At 29.5% G+C, this 17619-nt stretch overlaps 1 protein-coding gene and 2 long non-coding RNA genes across 4 annotated transcripts; all 3 read left to right on the forward strand.

The window, feature by feature from the left end:
* The first annotated feature begins 800 nt into the window (after positions 1-800).
* On the forward strand, positions 801-1514 carry LOC106362783. The gene has a single exon (XM_048757191.1). It carries the CDS (start codon positions 801-803, stop codon positions 1512-1514), a length of 714 nt encoding a protein of 237 aa, XP_048613148.1.
* An 8775-nt stretch (positions 1515-10289) lies between these two features.
* On the forward strand, positions 10290-12118 carry LOC125587531. 2 transcript variants are annotated; one of them, XR_007323804.1, is made up of 3 exons: positions 10355-10794; positions 10871-11351; positions 11709-12118. It is a non-coding gene; the product is annotated as an uncharacterized LOC125587531 (long non-coding RNA). The 2 variants fall into 2 exon arrangements; XR_007323803.1 differs by having other exon boundaries at positions 10290-10794; positions 10871-12118.
* A 1001-nt stretch (positions 12119-13119) lies between these two features.
* On the forward strand, positions 13120-14142 carry LOC106409076. The gene is made up of 2 exons (XR_001281925.3): positions 13120-13581; positions 13773-14142. It is a non-coding gene; the product is annotated as an uncharacterized LOC106409076 (long non-coding RNA).
* The last annotated feature ends 3477 nt before the right edge of the window (positions 14143-17619 follow it).

The following is a 17619-nucleotide window of genomic DNA, read 5'->3' on the forward strand; positions in this document are numbered from 1 at the left end:
TTAAGAAATTTGTACTAATGATTCTGCAGTTAGAAATTGGTGCGTTTGTGGGATACTTATGATTGATTAATTACCAAATGCAGCAGCAGTTAAATAATAAATTAACAATGTTTATAATTTATATAATTATAAAAATATCAAAAATCATAATATTATAATAAATATAAAAATTATATTTAGAAAGTTATAGTTTTAAATTTTTAAAAATTATAGAAAATATTTTTAGTTTAAAATTTTATATATTAATTAAAATATAATAGATATATTTTACTATTTTTATAATTCCAATTTAAAATTTTTATTGAATTTTTTTATTTTTGCATTTATATTGTTTTATAAAAAAGAAAAGAATTATCCTCCCGCAACCGCTTGCAACCGCAAACGATAGATGGAACTAGCTTTTGAATTTATGAAGTTTAGAGCGGTTTGAAACGGTTTAGAGTGGTTTGAGTGATTGTTGCAAAACGCCAACGACCGTTACTAACCGCAAAAGCTGCGTTTGCGGGTGGTAGCGAAAAACCAGTTATACCCTTAGTTAATGCACTATCAAACTTTTCCATCTTCGACTTACTTAGTTACTAGATAATATATTATACTTAAATATAGTTAATGCCCTATGCGGAGTGATTTAAAAAGAATATATTATACTTAAATATTATAAATAATATATATTTTGTTATCAATAACTTTTTTTACATTTGACGGAGTATACATACATTTATATATTTTGGCACGGCTATTGGACGGAGTTAGGTCCACTGATCTTGGCTTTGGGCACCAGGGTTCCACGTGATCTGAGGATGAACTTCGAATCTCCAGTTATCTCAGCAGTGGTAGAAGGAAATTGGTTTCTTCCTCCGGTAAGATCTGAAGAGGCTACTTTGCAGATCGTGCTCTCAACCATGGCCCCACCTCACTCAGATCGGGGCTCAGACAAGTATCTTTGGCGTAATGGGGTTGACCATTTCGTTCCAAAATTTTCCTCTAAAGCAACTTGGCCCCGTATCAGAGAGATAACACCTGAGGTTCCTTGGTTTGACCTGATACGGTTTAAAGAAGAGATACCAAGATGCTCCTTTGTGTCTTGGATGGCTATACTCTCCAGGATCCCTACTAAAGATAGATTGTCCTCGTGGGCCATGGATGTCCCTACGCTTTGCGTTCTGTGCTCTTCGGGCCATGAATCCCATCAGCACTTGTTCTTTTTGTGCCCATTTGTCTATGCTGTCTGGTTTCACTTCTCCAGAAGCGTTTGGCAAGCTGCTCCGTCTTCTATGCTCGATGTGGCAGATATTGTTGCTGTCTCTGCTCGATTTCGGGTGGGGTTATGGTTTATTTCATCTGGTGCGAAAGGAATTTTCGCATTTTCAAGCAGGTGGCAACTTTTGAAGCAGGGGTTGATCACGCTTGTTGATTGGCTGATCCGGGATCGGCTCCTTTCCATCCCTCCTTCCAGACCAGAGTCTCCGTTTCTGCTCCAGCTGTTCTTCTCCCTTACCTTTTGGCCTCCTTAGCTCTTTTTTTTAACACTGAAAATTCATTTGATTGGAAGTCCAAAAGGACAAAGAAAGAGAAGGGAAAAATCCCCTAGTTTGAAAACAAACACCAGTACCAGAAAAGCTTGGGAAAAATCCTTAGCTCTTGTTTCTCTCTTTTCTCCTCTTCTTGCAATTCTTTTGTAATAAGTGGATCTCCACAACTATGTAAAACAGAAAAGCTTGGTATAAATCTTAACATTTACACCCCAAAAAAAATATATTTTAGCGCTCAAAACACCAATTTCAGTTTCTTGGGATTTTTATCCTAGAATCGACTGTGTTTATATTTTCTAAAACTTTTTTCTTACACCATATAGAATTAAGATACACAATTAAAAAAATAAATCTATTTTCATATTGCAATGTTAACAAAATGATGATTTTTTTGAATTTTATATTAAAAGACATGTCACCTCAGTCGAATTTGCAACAAAAAATCTAACATATCGTAACAAAAATACAAATCAACAAATTTCCATACAATCAATCTTTTAATATCTCTTATATGTGAACATATTTTGGAACTTGTACTAGAGTTGACTCGCGCACCTGTGCGAATATAGTTTCATTTAAAAAATAACATTGTAAATATAAACTAAGTTATAAAAATATGCATTTTATAAATTTGTAAATTTTTGTATATAATTTTATTTTGATACTTTTATATTTGGTGAAAACAAATATTCAGATGAAATTGTAATATTACAATGTTAACATATGTCAGGGTGTTCGGTATTCTGTACGGGTTGTTACGTTTTCGGTTTTTAGGTCTAGAGATATACTCACTGTTCGATTATTTATGCAATTTGTTTTGGTTTCAACTTTTTTGTTTGGTTCTCAGATTTTATGGGAAGGCTTATGTTAACATATATTTTTAATTCAAAATTGTAATATCTTATTAAATTTTTAGTTTAAAACATTTGTTCAAATCTAAATTATAATAATTTTATCCAAAATTTTCATTTTTTAAATTTTGTATATCATTGGATTATATTTTGTAGATATGATTTAGAAGGTTGTTTTGATTGTTACCGTAAAATTAGTTATATATATATAGTTATTTTTGGGTTTACCCCCTAGGGTGAACCTATAGGTTCACCAACCAATAATATTTTTTTTATTTCATATCCGATATCTTTTAGAAATGAAAACAAATATTTTCAAGTTATATTACGTTTTTAAAATAAAAAGGTAAAAATTAAATAAAAATAATTGTAGTTACAAAATTAAAAAAAAAAATTTAAACGTTGTTAGCAAAACACTAAACTCTTGGGTAAACCCTAAACTCTTGGATAAACCTTAAACCCTTGGATAAATCATAAACTCTAATTCAAAAACACTAAACACTAACCTAAATCCAAAATCCTAAACCCTTGAGTTTTTTTAGTATTTAGTGTTTTTGATTTAGAGTTTAGGATGTATCCAAGGGTTTAGGGTTTACCCAAGGGTTTAGGGTTTAGGATTTAGGGTTTAGGATTTAGTATTTTGCTGACGACGTTAAAAATATATATTTTTTAAACTACTACTATTTTTTATTTATTTGTTTTTATTTTTTTATTTTATTTAAAAAACATAATATAACTTGACAATATTTTTTTTCTATTTTTAAAATATATCAAATATGAAATAACACAATCTTATTGGTTAGTGAACTTAGAGGTTCATCATAGGGGGTAAATCCAAGAATAAGTCATTTATATATATATATGTTGTGGCATAATTGGTTGTTATAATATTTATGGGATAATTGGCTGTTATGATATAGGAAACAAAATCTATATAGTTTTTTTTTTTAACGCTGATTTATTAAGATCTTACAATTATGATACGAGAAAGATTAGATAGACGATTCGACAACCGATAATACTACCTGCTTTATGAAGACCTACGTCTAACTGCATCACTTGAGCCGTCCTATGAAGATCCACGCCTAGCCAGATTTACTTGCACAATGTTGAAGATCTCTTGTAAGCCTTTCTTCTGTAGTCTGAATAATTGTTTAAAAAATCGCTCTCTCCGGGACTTGAAACCTGGATTTCCTGTAATCTGCAATAAATTGCATAGTCTGAGATTCGAACCCCAGACCTGGGTGTAGAAACCTTTAAACCTTAACCAGTATGCTAGGGTGCTTCCACAATCTATATAGTTTAAAAAGAGAATATTCACTCAAAATGGTTTTAAATGATATACTCATTTTTGGTAGACTAACCAAACGTTACTTGATGTTTTCATTTGAATCAGAATTGGGTTTTGTATTGAAAAACAAACCAACTAAATCGATGGTAAAGAATTTTGAAACCGTCTTCTACAGGGCCAACACAAAAAATCATGAGAAGCTCCAAATAGAGGGACAATAATAATATAGATGATCAACCCAGAAACAGCACTACATAAATGTATCTGAAGATTTGGATGATTAAATTACAGATGAAATTTAGGTTGTGAACATTGAAAGCTAAGGATATGATGTATTCGACAAACCTTATAATTATAGGATTGTTTGATGAAATCAATCTAAGGATGATTAATGTTTGTATGTTTGGTTCAATGGAATCATCGTAGAAAAGATTATCCCCTATATATTAATTGATTAATTGAGGAATATTTAAAAAAATGTAACCTCAATTTTGTAATAATTAAAAAAAAACTCATTGCTTATGTGTCAATCAATTAAGTAGTTAATTAGTCCTACGTGTCAGTCTCACATTGAAATTAAAACACATGTTGGTCCAATTCGATTTTTTTATCTCACTAGAAACATTTAATGCCAACTATATGATATCATATGATATTAACTAAAACAATGTGGCTATTTATTATATATTATTTCCTTAAATAAAGTCTACGAAATTATCTAATGTGATTATGATATATATAGTAATTAATGATTTTAAATAATGAAGATTTGATGATAATTTGTATGATTTCTATCATTTTTGTTTAATTTTTACTATTAAAATAAATTATACAATTACATTAATAATATATTAAAAATTTAGATTTTTTTGTATATGTTGTATTTTGAATTTTTCAAAACGAGTATAAATTACTAAAACTTTTAAAAGTCTCACATAAACTTTTGTGATCAATGTTTAATTTTTTTCTACAATAAGATACAATGATAATAAAATCATATAAATAAATAAGTTTATTCTAGTAGGTTTTTATGTTAATATATATATATATATATATATATATACTTCATATCGTTTAAATTTAATTATATATCATATACAATAGATAAGATTGATTGTTTTGATTTATTTATTCTAAAACGATTGCGAATAAACAATAGCGGTCATTTGATTTATATGTGCAAGCCAATTTATTACATAATAGTAAATTATTTCTTAGTTACTTAATATATAACTATTATTTTATTATTTCATAATATGCAGAAAAATATAAAATAAATATTTATTCTGCACAAGGCGCAGATCTTAGCCTAAGTATGAATTTATTTAATAATTTTGAATCTTAAACATTTTCTAAATCTCAGACCAAAATAAAAGAAAGAAATGAGAATAAACTCAAAAATCAATATTTATATCGAGCAATAACCAAAATGACACAAAAATGAGAAAAATATCGAAGATAGATAGGATTGGCACGTGAACGTAAACTTCTCATAACCATAATTAACTTTTAAATTGCTAAATCATGATATAAAACCGAGCTGGCAAAGTTTCATTATAACCAAATAGTAAGTATGAGATTCTTCGGTCTAAACGTTAGGTTTTTATGCGATAAATAATTTTTTGAACTAAAATATTTTTAAAAATGAGATCAGTTCATTAGCAAAGAAATTATGTAATTAACAAAAAAAGTTCTAAAAAATTGGTTAAGAGCTAAATATATTAATTGGATCAACAATATAAATTTTTTTCCATACGATATTTCTTAAATAATTTTCATATAAATTTACCCTACGCAAGGCGTATGCCTTATCCTAGTTGTATGTGAAAAAAGTCGATGGTTTGTAATGTGGGATGATAGAGAGTAGTTGATTGTACCTCGGATCATTAAGTTAGATATATTTTCTAAATAAGAATGATAAATTAGATTTTAATTTAAGTAGTTCGATATATAAATGTTATTTAATATGTTAAAGCTGTTATTATAATGGTCTTCGTATGATTTCTTTGTAGTAGATAAAAAAAAATAGGATTCTAAATTAATAAATTAGATATCTGAGATATTAAAATCATGAATATTTAAAAATTAAAATGGAAAATTGAAACCTTTGAACTTTAAGCAATTTCTAAACGCATATAACCAATAAACCATGATAAAATTTTGATGTAAATGCGAATATCTATCTATATATATAAAGTTGGGCTTGATTCTCTCTTAGCAAAGAAATTATGTAATTAACAAAAAAAGTTTTAAAAAATTGGTTAAGAGCCAAATATATTAATTCGATCAACAATATAAATTTTTTTCCATACGATATTTCTTAAATAATTTTCATATAAATTTACCCTACGCAAGGCGTAGGCGTTATCCTAGTTGTATGTGAAAAAAGTCGATTGTTTGTAATGTGGGATGATAGAGAGTAGTTAATTGTACGTCGGATCATTAAGTTAGATATATTTTCTAAATAAGAATGATAAATTGGATTTTAATTTAAGTAGTTCGATATATAAATGTTAATTAATATGTTAAAGCTGTTATTATAATGGTCTTCGTATGATTTCTTTGTAGTAGATAAAAAAAAATAGGATTCTAAATTAATAAATTAGATATCTGAGATATTAAAATCATGAATATTTAAAAATTAAAATGGAAAATTGAAACCTTTGAACTTTAAGCAATTTTTAAACGCATATAACCAATAAACCATGATAAAATTTTGATGTAAATGCGAATATATATATATATATATATATATATATATATATATATATATATATATAAAGTTGGGTTTGCTTCTCTCCCAAGGTGTTCACCTAAGATTCCAGCTCACTAATTCGTGTATCATGGTCTTTAAAACACATAGTTTCATTTAATTTGGTAAGCAATATTTGTGAGCTTCGATTAGAATTGTGTTTTATGTTTTGCTTAATAAAGTTCATCCACTACAAGCAAAAGAAGTGATATCCGACAACCATATTAAACGGAAGTTTATCGGGAACGAGTGTTTCCTATCATTTTTCGATAATCCTAATTTCATCGGAAAATCATCTGAATGTACCGATGAATTTTTGAGTAATACACCCCGATTAATTTCTGACAGCTGAATATATCTATACAAAAAAATTATTTTAATTAAAATATAACAAATATTAAAAATCTTCATATATTTCATTGCATAATAAATGTAAAAATTCAATAACAAAAAAATCAAAAGGAAAGAACGGATCTCCTGTTGGCAATAAATTTGATAAAATTAGTGGTGTACGATGCAACGGTGCTGATAGCGGATGATAATTGAGCGGAATAGAAGAAGTGGTAAACAAAGTTGTAGCGGTGGTCGTGCAAGGAGTTGCGGTGGCTGGATGCAAAGAAAGAGGCATGGCGGTGCAAGGAGTTGCGGCAGCGGCAGTGAAGAAGTTGCGGTAGCAGCGGTGAAGGAGTTGTGGTAGTGGCGGTGCAAAGAGTTGGGGCAGAAGCGATGAAGGAGTTGCGGCAGTGGCGGTGAAAGATGTGCAGAGAGTGGTGGTGTAGGGATTAGCATCTGTTGCAGTGGAACCAGGAGTTTCACGGTGGTTTTTTTGCACAAGAAAGTAAATTTGAAAAGAAAGGAGAGAAAGACTAGGAAGAAGGAAAAAAAATAATTGAAATTAAAGAGATAGTGCTGACAACTTTTCTCCACCGTTCGTTTGATATATAAATACAATTAATGACGATTAGTAAAAAAATAGTTTTATGCTAAAACACAAACATTTTGTCCAGAATTTTTTTTCCATTACACGTTTCAGTTTAATCAAATTTTTTTAAAAATTATATATATATTGTCGATTGCAAAACTGTATATAGAAATCTATTTAATCACTAAACCAAAAAAACTATTTATATGTTTGTTTGTTTTTAAGATTGGAGGTGATAATTCAATTATTCTAAAGGTCATTTTAAAGAAAAATTCAGTTGTAAATTAAATTAATTTTTACATAAAAATTTGAATGAACAAGATAAAAGACTATTTTGATCGTATCTAAAGTTTAATTAACTTTTATTCGTGTAGCTTGCTTTCTTGAATATAATTTTTCAGTTATGCAAAATTAAATAATATTAGTACAAATAAGTTTAGTTCGTTCATAATAAATAAAACCAAACAAAATTTTTATTTACCTACCATAATATATTTGCGTAACCGGTTCATTTTATATTTAAGGTATATTTAAATTCATATGAAACCAAAACATAATTTAAAATTATAGAAAACAATATAACCTCCATTAGTACACTTTAGTATATACTCAAAATTTTGTAAAATGAAACAACATGAAGACCATTTAAAATGCTCACAGTATATCAATATCATAACATTTTAATATAGAGACAACTATTATTATTTTTTTTTGAAAACATAAACAAGTATTGTAAACAAGAAAAATATATCTTATTACATATAATCTTTCCTGACCTAAAACTTTCTAAAAGACAAAAAATCATTTAACACATTTCTTACAAGTGAAATCCTAAAACACAAACCACAAACTTATACACAAAAATAATAATCTAGATCACAAGTAAAATATATACCGACCGTAATGCGGACCGATTCTAGTATATATATATATATATATATATATATAACCATGTTTCAATCACTATAAACCATAGAAAACAAACTATCCAAGTTCTACCACGAGCAGCACCACGAGCTCCAATGTTTTCCCCTTCTTCACCCAGACCATAATCCTTGTTGCCTTAATAATAAGTGTAGATGACCAATCATGTTTCTGGTTTATGTAATAATCTTCCACTATTCAATTTCGTATGTCCAGTTGTCCCGTGACATATATGCCTCTTCCATCCTCTTTTACACTCTTTTTGACATAGAGATCCTGAAACTGAGTTTCTATACCAGTCGAATTACAAGCAGAGATTAGACGCTGATAATGTTAGAAAATACTGATTCATTGACAATTAGATTGACCTGAAAAAAAAGTGATATCAGGCAATTCGTTCTTAACCACAAGGCGGTGGTCCAGTGGTAGACAAATTTTAGGAAAACACCCCACTACACTTCATCTTGTGGCCACCCGGATATGAATTTATTTTACGGTCTATTTAAATATCTGAAGTAAGAGTTCATCCGTGGACCGCACCACTCTTTTGAAAATTAGATTGGATTTTTTCATAGATCTGCAATACCCTCAAAATTAAACAAAAAAAAATGAATTATCTGAAATGGATACAGAACTTTAAACCATACTAAACAAAAACTGTAACGAAAGTTATGGAAGAACGTGGGAATAAAACCGCTGGATTCTGAAACGTAAAATATATTTTTTCTTACGAGAATTAGAAACACAGATTGAAAATTAGTCAATCACTTCGGGACCAGGAGAAAGCCATTGCGTAATAACTTCTATATGCTGTTGAAAATCTATTTATATAAAATAGAGTTTCATTCTCTCATAGGATATCCACATGGGATGACAAGTCAATAATTCGTGCATTCTACATCTGACACGTGTCCCTGTTTTTGAAACTCACCGTTTCATTTAAAGATAGACAGAAGAAAATTTGGGCTTTGTGTTAGTCTTCACAATTAAAGCCCAAAACTGAGTGGTCTTTTAGTCTTCATCTCTTTCACGCCGTGTTCTTCTTCGATAAGCCATACCTAAAAAAAGTTTCTTCAGTGATCTCCCACACCTTCAATGGTGTTTGGAGGGATTTGGATGATGAAATCGAGATGAAGAATCTCTTTGTTTATCTCCACTCACGTCCTTTAGTTTTCTAATCTACTCAACGGAAGCCGTCAGAGTTACAAATCCAACATCATTATCGTGTTCTTAATTTCATATATGCTACCTAAACACGATCTGAAAATGATTGTAAGTTATCCCTCTTCATGGCGGTGTTCTTCCACCTATAATAAGCCAACTGATGAATCCAAATATCTCCAGCGTTTTAAAAGGTTCCAAGGTAGTCACAAGTAACAATCTTTGCTTTTAGTTCTGCAAGTCACTATTTTTTTTTTCATTTTGCTAAACAGAGCGATTCTTATTGAAGAAGCGCCACAGTCTCGCAGAGTTAGTATGATATTATGGAGGATTTTTTTCAGAAGACTGAAACAACGGAGGCTTTTTAACCGGAAGCTGAGTCCGAACATGTGTCAGGTGATACATAGTTGCAGGAGACGCTAACCGAAGTAGTTGAGCTGTTTCCCCAGCTGTGGGAACTCACTGATTCGTAGCTTGATGATATTTTGTCTTATAGACGAGCGCTTCTTAAACACAGGAAGCTTGAGTGCTGATGATTTGAGGGTGGCTTGAGTGTTTTATGGTGATATGATATATATATATATATATATATAATATTCTATTTGGAACCGATATAGTTTATATCGGAACTGTATGTTCATTAACACTTTCGCTCATGCTGCTGCGCAAGAGTTTGCGTACACCTGCATCTGTAACTTTTAGAAGCTACCACATATTAGGTATTTAGAGCATATGTGAAGACGACCGAGAGACACTACAAAAAATATGGGTATTGGCAGCAGTTCGCGGTAGCACGAATTTACTAACTGCTGCTAAAAGTGTAAAAAATCAGAGCACAACTCTGTCGTAGCATTAAAATCGTGCTGATTTTCATTAAGTGAAAACCCAAAAATCACTGCTCTATAGCTAGAATGTCATTTCGGAGGCGAAAACACTTGGCAAAGTATTTCATTTTGATAAAAATAATATTTTTTTTTTGCCTAAGTCATGTTATTCTTTCAAAAAAGAAAAGAAAAATTTAATTCATTTTCTTTGTTTTCTTCTTCGTTGTTTACTTCAATCTCTCTGTTCATCCTCCATCTTCTACTTCAGTTTGGTTTTTTTTTTTCAATCGAAGAAACCACATAAGGATGGGATCTCGTCTTTCCCAAACTCCTCCATTTGGCACTCTGTATATCAATCATCATCGTCTCCACCAAACCCTAAACCACGATCTCTCCTTGAACGACGATTACGTCTCATAATCATCTCCGCAAGACCTCGCAAACCCCTCAATTTCACTCTTTCGTGCGTCTCCTCAGATCCCAACGCCTCTGATTCGATAAAGAGAGACGAATGCACCAGTAGCCATGGCTGCACAGGTTCTGTTTCTTCTTTCTCTGTCTCTTTGTTTATATACTTCTTACAAATATTCTCATCCTCTTCTCTCTCTTGCAGACTGAGACAGCTTTTCTTAAGCAACCCAAGAATGAAGCTTTATCATTTTGCTTTACGAGTTGGTCCTTATGATGACGATTATGTGTGTGTTTCAGCTAGAAGAAATCTGGGAAAGGAAAGAAACATGTTAAAGGTGGAAACCGTTTCCGGAAGAACATTGGTTTGGGTTTCCAGACTCCCCGTGACGCCATTGAAGGTTTGATGTAGATTTACCTCTGTTCGTTTCTCTCCGCTCTTCTATATTTCACTCATGTGCATGCACAATTGTGTTTGTGTGACTAGGTCGTCAATGAGGTATTTCAGATTAGGCGTAAAATTCTCTACTTTCAGTTTTGATGAGTAAGTCTGAGACTCTTGTGATTGCATGAACTGATGTTCAAAGAAGAGGTCACAGTTAAGCTTGTGGGTGATTCGATAGATAAAGACTCCAACTTTTCTTTTTTGTTCAACTGCATTGCTTCCTGCAACTTTTGCGTCCATTGTAAGAACCTTCGCTGATGTTGCAATGTTGTTCCCTTCTTTCTTAGTTTTCAATTCTGCTAGGTAGTTAAAAGTCTCTGCCTTTGCTCTGTTCTTGGCTAAAGTTTGTCTTTTTGCCTCGTTCTTGGCTAAAGTTATACTTTTTCCCCTGTTTTTGTTACCATCTCTATGCTCTATTTTACAATTTTAAGTCTGACTTTGGCAATCACAGGAAGAAAAAAGAAGTTTAGTTTGATCAAGATGAAGCCTCTCATTCTTAGCTAAAGTTAACTTAATGATCATTCTTCTGTTCCAAACTAGGTTCCGCTAGTTGTTATTGTTTTTGTCTCAGTTTTTAACCAAGCATGTGTTCTTATAGACAGATGAGCTTAAAGCAGTTGGAGTTGATGAAGTGGTTCTGGCCATCAATTACCAACCAGAAGTGATGCTTAACTTTTTGAAAGACTTTGAAGCAAAGCTGGAAATCAAAATCACTTGCTCACAAGAGACTGAGCGTATGGGTACGATTGAGTCCAGCTTGGGAAATATTAAGGAAGTTATTAGTCTTATATATGTTATATTTGTTAACTTATGAATTATTTTGGCCTTGTGTATATTTTGGATGGTAGTTAGTCAATGTAGTGGTTGCCTTGGAGATGCAGGAGAAGTCCGATTGCCATTGATATTATCATGGCATTTGTAGTTTTTATATGTTGGAGCACTTCTGGTTTCTAATGAGTAATGAGCAAGATTATGTTTAAAATGGTCAATAAAAATTTATTTTATTTATTTACTTACTGATAATAATTAACCATAAAATCCAAAGATAACATAAAAGTAATATCATAAAAAAAAAATCCAACACTAATAATAAATCTAACAAAAATAATAATTTTTTTACTTCATGTTCTAAACCCTAAACATTCCCTAAATCCTGAATTTATCTCTTAACTCCAAACTCTATTTTTAAACATTAAAATCATTGTTTACATAAAATATAATATTTTAAAATGTATACTCTATGAAAATAATTAAGTTTTAAGAGTTGTGATTAAAGTTTTAGGTTTCAACCCTAGCCCCTACACTGAGCCTTAAAACTTCAATATTTTGATAGTATAACTTAAATCTTAAATTTAAACTAAAATTAAATCTTTTTCAATGTACAGTCTCAAATTTAAATTAAATCTTAAATCTACACCCTAAAACTAATAACATAAACCCTAAACCACACACCTCAAAACACTATATTCCAAACCCTAAACTCATTAATCATCTTGTTAATTTTTTATCATTAGTTTTATTTAGCTTAAATTTGTTTATTTAAATTTTAAATCTAATCATTTTGTTAATCTTATATCATTAAATGAAACATAAATTTCAAACACTAATCTTAATTCTACAACCTAAATTTAATACCCTAAACTACAAAGTCATAAATCTAAAATTTTCAAATTTATAATATAAATTTTAAACTTAAACTCCATTATATTCTAAAACTCAAACTATAAAATCAATTATAAATCTTAACCCTTAACCCTAAACCACTTACCTCATATTAACATATATCATAAAACATCAAATTTTAAATTATAAATAGATTATTAATTCCTATAAGATAAATATATCACTCCAAATTATACATAATATTTCAAATTATAAATTTACAAGATAAATCAAATCACCAAGTAATAAATAACAAAATACAAAATAAAAGAAATATTCTCATTTAAATTTTATTATTTAAATATTTTAGTCAATCACACAACCAAAAATTCAAATACTAAATTTATATTTATAATTTTAAATTATGATATCAAATTATTTAAAGTTTAAATAAGTTTTATAATAACTATAAATTAATAGAGAGATAATTTGTATTATTTTTTTAGAGCCATTGATTTTGATTTAGATCAAAGACCCAAAATCATTTTGTCTATCTATCCTTACATTTTTTTCCTATTGGCCAATTTGTTTATGGCATGGACCAAACAATCAATGGTTCACAACCATTCATAAACTCTTATCCAACGGATAAAATTAAACACATTTAATATTATTTTTGTTTTTTTCTTCTTCCTCCTTTTCTTGTTTCTGGTTTCTCAGATCTCTTTCCTCCTCTCTTCTCTCTCACGACATTGCATCTCTTCTTTTTTTTTCAATTGCTCGTCGGAAACGAAACACTTGGATCAAACGCCGAGACCACACCATGTACGTTTGAGGAAATCGAAAGCCCTGATTTCAGAGACTTGAAGGTGATATGGCTAAACTTTTAGTCCGTGATTTGATGATTCTTCATCAGAATTTCCTGTTTGTTTAAGGGGTTTCTCTGAATCTGTCTTGTAGTTATGATGTGAAGTGCCAAATTTGGATTGTTTCCCTGTCTGAAACTGTTGATGAAAGTTTGAATCTTTTTCTGTTTTTGTTTTGAAAATTGGGTTTCAAGGAAGAACGAGATGATGAGGATGAAGAACAGCCGGAGATGGAGAGAAGAGGCGGAGGCAGAGGAATAAGCAACGGCGGATGTGGTGGAGCCGAGCAAGAAGAAGAAGAAGAAAGGCGGAGAAGGAGAGCAGACAGAGACGCAAGGAGGAGGAGGATGAAGTAGGAAGATGACGAGCAGATCGAACGGTGTTGGTCTCGGCGTCAACGAGGAGTGCGGCAGAGATCGAAGAAGAATGTGGTTTAGTTAGGTTTAGTTAGGTTTGGTTATGGTTAGTTTATAAACCGGATTTGTATGTAAACCGGTTTTTGTAATAAACCAATACATTTGTAAACCAAAATTTTAATAATAAATAATTTTATTCACAAACCAATTATATCAGAATTTTATTTTATTTTTAAACGTGGATTAAAATATATTAATTTATAATTTTAATTAATAATTATGAATTTAAAAATAAAAATGAGAAATAATAACATAGCATTATATTTATGTCATTATAACATATTTTACAGCTTTATAAAAACGTCATGAAAAATACATTATAGCACTAAACCAATGCTATAAAAAGACTAATCAAAAGCAGACGTTAAACGCTATAATATGTCTATTTATTGTAGCACATGAAAAAACGCTGCAACAAGTGGGAGGTCTATTATAGCTGCGGCTGTCACGGCGTTCTTCGAAACGCTACGAAAACCCTATAATAGCATTTTTCGGGTGCTACTAATATCGGTTTTTCTTGTAGTGAGACTTGCATCAACAGCTTCGTGGGTAGACAAGTCTGGAGACCGCAAAAAGGCTTACCTGAAAAGTATGTCTCTATATTCTGCACTTGACTCTTTGAGCATTTACTTCATTCGTAAGTGTTGATCAAGAGACATCATTCTTGCTTTTCTTTACTTGATTAATAACCATCTCAATATATTTCCAGATATCCAAAGGAACTAGAGAAAATCAGGCTTGCGAAGCAGACATGACTAGAAAAAACAAAGTAATACAAGAAGTATAGATGAAACTTTTGTTATTGTCTCTTTGGTGTCACTTTGATTTGAGTGGTTTCTGGTTCCTGAAAAACTTCCAGTTGTGATTTGGTTTTGTTAATTAGAGAGTTTGCTGTATGAACCGATGATTGAAGCGATGTATGAAGAATAGTTTGGTGATGCAACATAACTTAAACCAATATCAGGATATCTTCATCAGCTTTCTTGCTGAGTTTTCTGAGTTCTCTGATACTGTAAGCCCTTATTTCACGAGAAAGCAAAAAATATTATACAGTTTCTCAAAGTGAATGTTGTATGCTAATGCTGGACGTGAACTGCCGTGATTTACTTCACGAGATATGTAACATATTTTACTATGTGGTAAGTGTGAAAGGAAAACATTTATTTATAGTAACAGTGTGGAGAAGTAGATTTCATCTATACTTTCAAACCTTCTAACCACGAAAAGTCCTAAATATAAATCTTTAAGCACTGCTACTGTTGTGCAAAGATAATTTAGTTAATGTCTTAAGGGAGTTGAATTTAAACCTTATAATTCTCTTAATTCACATATTATAAGAAATTAAATAAATTCTCTCCAAGTTCCAACAAATATGTTCTCCTGGTTTGATTTAAGACCAAAAAAATTAATTAACTGCCTACGATTTCACATTAAAAATTTTAACCTTGCAAATATTTATCCTTCGCCTTACAATTTGGCATATCAGGATTTAGCTTCTTTGGACCCAAACAAAAGTTGATTTATGTAAAAAGGAAACTTTTGCTTCTTTTAATATAATGCCATTATATGTCAAAAAAGTTATAAAAACAAAAGAGTATAGAAGATAATAATTAACAGTTAAAAAACTAACACTTCTGTGAATTATAGAATTATCTCAGCTCCGTATGTGTTATATGCATTTGAATTTGATGTGTAACTCAGCTATTGGTTGGCACGTAAACGTAATATAATTTATCATTTGTCACTTTTACTATTTAACTAAATAGTTTGAAGAGTTTTTTATTGTTTCACAGTTTATGTTATTTTCAAAATCCAATAAAAAAGTAAATCAATTAAAACAAAATTGAAAAAAAAATTTAGAATATAGTTTAGAGAAATTCGCTAGGATAGCTTTTTTGAATTTTTATTCACAAAAATAGCTTTCAAAAAGGAAAATGATCAAAATAAATTTTATTAAAGGGTAAAAATGTGTTTACAATAGGGTTAACTAATCTAGATTTAGAGTTTAGAGTTTAGAGTTAAGGGGTGAGGTTTTGAGGATAGAGTTTTAAATTTTAAAAAATTAAAATTAAAATTTCAATATAAAAATGGTCTATTTTGGTCATTTTCTCCATGAGAACTATTTTTGTGGCAAAAACTTAAAAATGTCTATTTGAGATAATTTCCCTATAATTTACCATTGGTCAATTTTACTATTTAATTAAATGCTAAATATATAAAGATATTTTTTTAATATTTGTATTTTTAACCCAAAATAATTATAATTTGAAAAAAATAAATATTAAACATAATAATATATTTTTAGCCTACGATTTACTTTTACATTTCAATCACAACTTACAAAGTACTAATAACTTCTCACTTATATATATAAATAATCAATTATAATAAATATAAAATGCACCACATAAGTTATTATATGATAATAACTTCCAGCACAACAACATGAATACTCAGGAAAAAATGATGTAATGCCATTCCAAGAAAAAAGATATAACTAATGACCAACATAGCATGGTTTATTTAGTTTTCAAAAAAAAAAAAACATGTACAAAATTTAAATAATATTTATATTTTTGATTAATAAAAATTTATATTAAATATTTACTCTAACAATTTAAACTATTTTTAAATATTCATCCCGTCCGTAGGGCGGGCCGGCCCTAATTTTGTATATACAAAGGTATATGTTTGTAACTACAACAAAAATTATCGTGGCAAAATGATATATAATGTTTATACAAAATTCTTAAGAGTTCAATATTTTGAAATTTTAGATTAATAATTTTTTTAAACCAATATATAGTTATAATAATATGTATATGGATGAAATCTAAAGTAAGAGTTGACTTTATGATGGAGGATTAATTTGTACTAGATTTTTGATCCACGATTAAAAAAGGCATAATTGTTTATTGGGTTTTACACATTTTGATTTTTATGGAATGCAGTGAGTATGATTTTTGTCCAAAGTTGTTTTATATTTCCTCCTATTCGAATGATTGATGTTTTAAATTTTGGTTTCTTTTTACAAAATTTTTTTTTGTTTTTGAATATGAATGATTGACGTTTTAAATATAATTAATATATTTATTTTAAAACTAAAACATATTAAAATATAGAAATATGAGTAGAGAAACTTTATTGGAAAAACTGAAAATAACAAACATAAAAATGTATTTAACTTTTTTTAATGTGTGAAAAATTTTAAACATTAAAAAAATGTGCATATACATCAATTACTAGGATAAGACATGTGTTTTGCGCATGGTGAATTATATAGTTAAAATATAAAACATATGGTATTGAAAAATTTAAGATTTATATATGATCAAATTATATATATATATATATATATGTACAGTTTTGGATTATTTATATAATCATCAATATGTTGGGTCGAGAACAATTTTAATTAGATTTTTGGATCAAAACTTAAAATTTATGATGGACCCAATAAATCTAGATATATGTTTTTACTAACTTATCGGTGAATATATTTTTCGATTTGAAATTACCCTAATTTTCAGAATATCAGATTTTTATATTTTTTTGACAACATATGATGGAAAATTAAAATTTTAAAAAGAATAATTACAAATTGAGTTAGACTTATAATTTGAAT

The sequence above is a fragment of the Brassica napus genome, chromosome C5, assembly GCF_020379485.1.
Source record: "Brassica napus cultivar Da-Ae chromosome C5, Da-Ae, whole genome shotgun sequence".
Taxonomy (NCBI): Eukaryota; Viridiplantae; Streptophyta; class Magnoliopsida; order Brassicales; family Brassicaceae; genus Brassica; species Brassica napus.